The sequence below is a fragment of the Uloborus diversus genome, chromosome 5 (assembly GCF_026930045.1).
Source record: "Uloborus diversus isolate 005 chromosome 5, Udiv.v.3.1, whole genome shotgun sequence".
In the NCBI taxonomy this organism is placed as follows: domain Eukaryota; kingdom Metazoa; phylum Arthropoda; class Arachnida; order Araneae; family Uloboridae; genus Uloborus; species Uloborus diversus.
In genome coordinates this window covers 98580854-98586853 of record NC_072735.1, presented here as the reverse complement: position 1 = coordinate 98586853, position 6000 = coordinate 98580854, and the positions used below count along the sequence as shown (strand labels likewise).

Below are 6000 nucleotides of genomic sequence, written 5' to 3'. Positions count from 1 at the left end.
TTAAAAAAAAATCTATCGTTTTGGAATTTTGAAGGATTTTTAAAAGCCTTAAGGATAAAGAACATAGAAAAATATTCTGTTCTGGATTCTAATATGTTTAATAAAGAGTAGTTTGTATCTTCTTCTGGTCAGGGACTGGATTTATCTTCAAGCTCTCCTCCGTGCTCTGATTTTATGGTGTCAGCAGTGGTATTTAGATACTTAGTTTGGCATCAACATACTATTGTTATTGTTTACAATTTTAAATATTTCGTGTGTGATTGTAATTTTTGTCTTTCATTTCTTCGACGTGAAATACTTTTTTTACTGAAAATGCGGGCCGTAATTCAAAGATGTAGAAGTGCAAGCGTCACAGGTACTTTTTTTCTACTCTGTTATTTTTTTCTCCCACTAAAAAATCATTGATTTATTACTTTTATATCTACATTTATACAAATCGTTATGCATTTCTTCATTGTGCGAACATAAGCTTAAATTTTACGCAAACAAATAAATGTGTATTAAGTTTGTATTAATATTTTCTCCTTATTCTTCTGTGTTTAAACTTCTCCTAGCTGAATCACCAGTGACTTATTTTTTGCTGCATTGACCCAGTTTCCAGTTCATATAAACCGAAAGACTTATTTTGGTAGAAGTACGGTAACCGGGTCGCGTTGGCGTATTTTTTCAAAAGCTGCCAAATTGGCATCTACGACTCAATGTAAACCAAGTGCTCCAATGTAAACAAAAGAAATCATCAAATGAGAGTTGACCCAAAGACGAGGCGGAGCTCCGAATTGCTCAAACTATCACCTAGGTAACTACAACTGTTTATTAACCATTTTCTTTCTCTGATTGCAACCGTAAAGGAAAAAAAAGCATAAAAATTCTTTTTTCCTTTTTAAAATATTGCAAAATATGGAAAGAAACAAATGATTAAGCCTTTTTTTTTTCTTTTTTTTTTATAGAACTATATTATTTTTCTTACTTTGAAATAAAGTTTGCAGAAAAGACAAATGAGAGGTAACTTTTTTCAAGATGTTAACTTAAACGAGGGAAGATAAAGCGCAGTACCTACAGAGATGAATGTTTCAGACATAAAAAGAAACGTGTTTTGGATTCGGTACTAACAATAGCGAAATGATGGAATTTGACCTTTTTGTTTTTTTAGTGGAAAGCAAGTAAGCAAGCTTGTACAAGAAAGTTGAAGTACAACGCATGACGAAAATGCGAAAAAAAAATTTTAATTAAAATTTGCCGATACTGCTCTTTACGTTCCCATTGCAGTAATATTGAACTCATTTTTTTCTGTAGAAAAAGAAATAAAATATTATGATGTATGTGAGCAAAAAGTTTCATGACGTATATGGTGCTACACTTTCTATCAACATGTTTAATTTCCTAAGGAACATTAAAATGAAACAAATTTTTACCGAAATTTAACAACAGCAAAAGTTGGATAGAACACGACATAGTCTGAAATAATCTGAGAAAAAGACATTAAAAATACTTACCGTTTAATTAAGACCTAAAACTATCTACTAAATAAGTTGAATCACATCAGAATATCCATTCAGAGAACGTTATCATAACTAAAAGTATAATTCTAACTTACTGAATAAGTGATTACGATAATTAATAAATTTTAAATTTAAGATAGAGTAATAAAACATGAAGGAAATAACTTACTGCAAACACATTCCAAAAACTTATCCAAAAGGTATGAATAACTAATTTTTAAATCTATAATTTAAAAGAGTTAAAAGTGACAAACATTTCGCGATGTAAAATTTCATAAAATGTTTCGAAGATCTAAAAATTAAAAAAAACACAATATGTTGCCAATTTTGAGAAAAAATCTCCTTTGAGAAAACTTAAAATATTATTCTATGGAATTGAAAAAAAAAAAAAGAAAGATTTATTGGACAAATAAATTACAATTTTATGGGTGAATTCTGAAATGGCTGATTGGCCAAACGAATAGCAAATCAGCTTTGGTGTAGGGTTACCAAAATTACTCCGTCGTCAAGGTAAGGTAGCGGGTTGCCAGAATGAAATATTTATCGCCGCGACCTGGTTACCGTAATTCTACCCTTATTTTAACGTAGTTTCATGTTCCTTGATGCATTTAAATTCCTCATAATTTTTTTAAAAAAGCATGTTTATTTGAAAGCTTCGACCATTTTATTCTTAATAACAGGGCAGTTCTCAAAAGGTGGGAGCAAACACAGACCTCAACTTTGAAGCTTCAACACCAAATGACTTTCCTTTTAATTAACTCAAAAAATTTTGAGTTAAATTATAATACTGTATAGAGACAAGAATGGACATAAATTATGGAAAAAATGCTCTTTAAATGCCCTTTAAAAAATATTTTCTTTGCTAAAGGCGCAATTTTGGACATACCAAAACGTTAACTGAGCAAATGTACCATTAAAGAAAATTTTTTTTAAATTATTTCCATACGTTTCAAAAAAAATTTAAAGGTATGAATCTTACACTGAATATTTTTTTGTTAATATTTTACACAAATAGCAAAAGTAAAGACAGATTAGGAACTGATGTGATGTACCCCACCCTTGGCGACTTTTTCCTGTTGGCGCCAAGAAAGTATCGCCAAGAAAACGATGTATGACGACTTATGTCATACATCTTTCTTAGCGATGCTTTTTTAGCGCCAACAGAAAAAAATCAGATTTAAAAAAATGATCAAAGCACTTCAGAACACAATATATATAAAAACAACATAAAAGCACAACAAAAAACATCACGAATATATGCTTCAAAAATGTACAGGGCCGGGGGTTTTTGTAAACATATTAAAATACAATGAAATAAATTATTGTATTAATTACAAGTCGAAATTAATGCATTAATTTTTTTTTCATCATTTCTCCGGGATACGAGCCCTCGGTCTCATAGTACTTTCGTAATGAGACCTCGGCTCGCCGGCCCTGCCTCGGTCTCATTACGAAAGTACTATGAGACCGAGGGCTCGCCAGGACCTCGCTCCGCTCGGTCCGTTATCCCTCCGACTGTTAATATACATTACAGTCGGAGTATGGTCACAATTATGTATATTTATGTATATTATGCATATTCATGTGTATGTACACCCAAGGGTGGCTCCTTCCGTCCAGTGTACAATAATGACACAGTTTTAAGTGTGAAATATGCATCATTATTGTGCAGATTTATTAATAAAATTCAGCATTTTTAAGAGTACAACCGAAAGAACTTTCAATTGTTAACATAAAATTCAGTACCTAAAGGAGGCACGTTAATGTCTAAATAATTCGTGGCATCGATAAGAATTAACTTTTAGAACAAAGTAACCATACTATTTCTGCAAAATTAATTTACATACAGTAAAAATAAAGTTAAAAACTACAAGAACCCCTCAAGGATTTGTAAAAACAAAGAATTTTTGGAAGTGAGAGGTTTTTTTTTGAATTCTAAAATAAAGAACTTACCTTTTTATATGGTATAAATATTCACACTCAGTCTAAAACAATACATCATATGACAATGGCACGTTACAGATACACACCACGTTGGAATTAACTTTTAATTAACCTTCAAGTTTGAAGAAACTGGCATTTTCTAATGTTTTTACTTCAAAACACAACTACTGAGTTTAAACTAACACAAAATAAGCATTCCTGTAAGGTATATTGCACGAAACAACACCACGTATCTCTCCTACGTGAAACCCAAACAACCCAAGTAAAAAATTTTGAACAGATCTGTAAGATTGCCTTCGGGTTGCTAAACACAGGTTAGTTTGGCCAGGGATGCCATACATAAAAAATTATCGCCTCATTGGCGAGAAAAATATTTTAATTTTGTGCAAAAAAATCGAATGTCGCCAAATGGGGGGGGGTATATCACATCTGTACCACAGATTATTCACTTTGTAAACGATTTTAGAAAATAGTAAGTTTGAAATTTGATGCATTGTCCAAAATTTACGATCTTTACAATGCTATTTTTTGAGAACTACGTATATGATGTTTTCATTTTAAAGGTGTTTATCGAGCCTCAGAATCAATTTTTAATTGTTTAAAAGTGTTTTCATAAGCTTTTATGCAGTATCTTAGAAAAAAAATAATTTTTTTTAAACGTACATGTGAGATGTCCAAATGGCGTTACGATCTTGACGCCGATAATTCTGTCCATTTATTCATAATTTTTGATGATCTACTGTCTTCTAACCTCAATAAAAAACGTTGTTATAATGTTATCTTCTTTAATCCATTGGTATTTTGCATAATTAATATGTTACACATTGAACAATACATAAATTACAGTAGAAACATGGCTGGTTATGATCGAACCAAAAGCCATTTTGCGCTAAAATCGCCAAGCAAACCTCCGTTGGCGGCAACACAGTATATGATAAGCTAAAGGTTACCAGAGGGGAATTCCAATTTGACAAATGTAGTTTATTGTCAGCTGTACCAGTTTTGGCGACTTTATCACCTGCGCTAGCAATTTTTTTTTTTTTTTTTTGCTTTTATTATTTTAGAATTCTTTTTCTCTTCTTTCTTTTGGAAACATAATTTAACGATCTCCAAATAGAAATACGAATTTCTTTCTTCAATAATTTTTTTAGACATCATTTTAATTCTTATGACATTAGAAAAAATATTCATTATTAAAACTGATGCCACTTTTTACAATTGTATTATTTTTAATTTGAAGCTTTTTTTTAACCTTGCATCAATTTCTTCAAAATCATTCCAAAACTTTATTATATGTAAGGAGCAGCATGTATAGCCTTTCAAGTATTTCATTAATATCCTCTTTATTATTAAGTTGCAAAATTTAAAAAGTAGTAAATAAAATTTTCATTAGAAAAGTTAAAAATCAGATTAACAATTGTCAAAAATGGTGAAACTTACGTTAAGATGATGTCCAAAATCCGTTACCTACAGGACAACAATGTCCAAAATCTGTTACCTACAGACTGCTGATTTAATTTGCTAATTAACAATTTTTACAAATACCTGCTGTCTTTTCATGTTTATATATTGTGTTCTAGGTATGCATACTATAGAATAAAAGCAAAATTGATGTCAAATTCAAAAATTTTTGAAATTGCTCAAAGTTAACTTTTTTGTTCCCACCTTTTGAGAACTGCCCAACACCGACATTTTAATTGAAAACTAGAGTTGCACCGGATATCCCATAACTTTTTGCCACACACACCTCACCACTTAGCTGTAAGCCTTAGGTTTCACCATCCGAGGGGTCCACGTAGCGTGTCCCCGCACGGCTGCGTGCGACGGCCAAGATATCCGATAACTATCCGGCTGAGTTTTTACTATCTGATCCGACCAGCCCACTCCGGACAGGATATCCGGCATATACGGGGATTATCCGCTATGAAGCGGAACCCACTCCGGACAGGATATCCGGCATATATGGGGATTATCCGCTATGAAGCGGAGGTTTAATAGAAAATTTTTATTTAAAATTTCATTTTTTGATAAATCTTTTGGATGATGTAATTATTTATGTGTCCGTTTGTAGAAGACCAAATTATTAGGGGCACTGCTCAAATTTTCAACTTTAGATTTGCTTTTTGAAGAAGTAAACCATGGAGCATAAACTTTTTTCTATTCTGTTTTACTTCTGGTATCATTGTTACAGTTTTTTAGAAGTGGCAACACTATCAGCCTACTTCATTTTGCAAGTAAGTGAGCTTGTTCCAGATTTAGTTGCCATTAGCCGCGTTCATTTTAAACTTTTGTACCTCTCGTTTCCCTGCTCCAACTCCGAAAATAACTGTTTGGAAAATTTACCCTTTCACATGCGAAAAGAACTTGTACCCAATTCTAAAGAAGCGGTTTGGATATTTATGAATCTACCAATCTGTGTTAGGATTTTATCGAATGTTGTCAAATTTCAGCAAACTTTTACAAAACTTTTGATGTCTGAATTATTTAGATTTCAATAATGACAATGATTTAGACGTAGATGATTATGACTTACCTTACTTTTCAAACAGTAATTAGA

The 6000-nt window shown here is 31.8% G+C and overlaps 1 protein-coding gene across 1 annotated transcript in view; it reads left to right on the top strand.

Annotated features, from left to right (window-relative positions):
* Positions 1-242: 242 nt before the first annotated feature.
* Positions 243-6000, top strand: part of LOC129222021 (D-aminoacyl-tRNA deacylase 1-like) — a 29050-nt gene continuing 23292 nt past the window's right edge. Inside the window, exon 1 of the mRNA XM_054856437.1 lies at positions 243-355. Within this exon, the coding sequence (XP_054712412.1) occupies positions 313-355 (43 nt within the window). The 5' untranslated portion in view covers positions 243-312. The remainder of the gene's footprint in view (positions 356-6000) is intronic.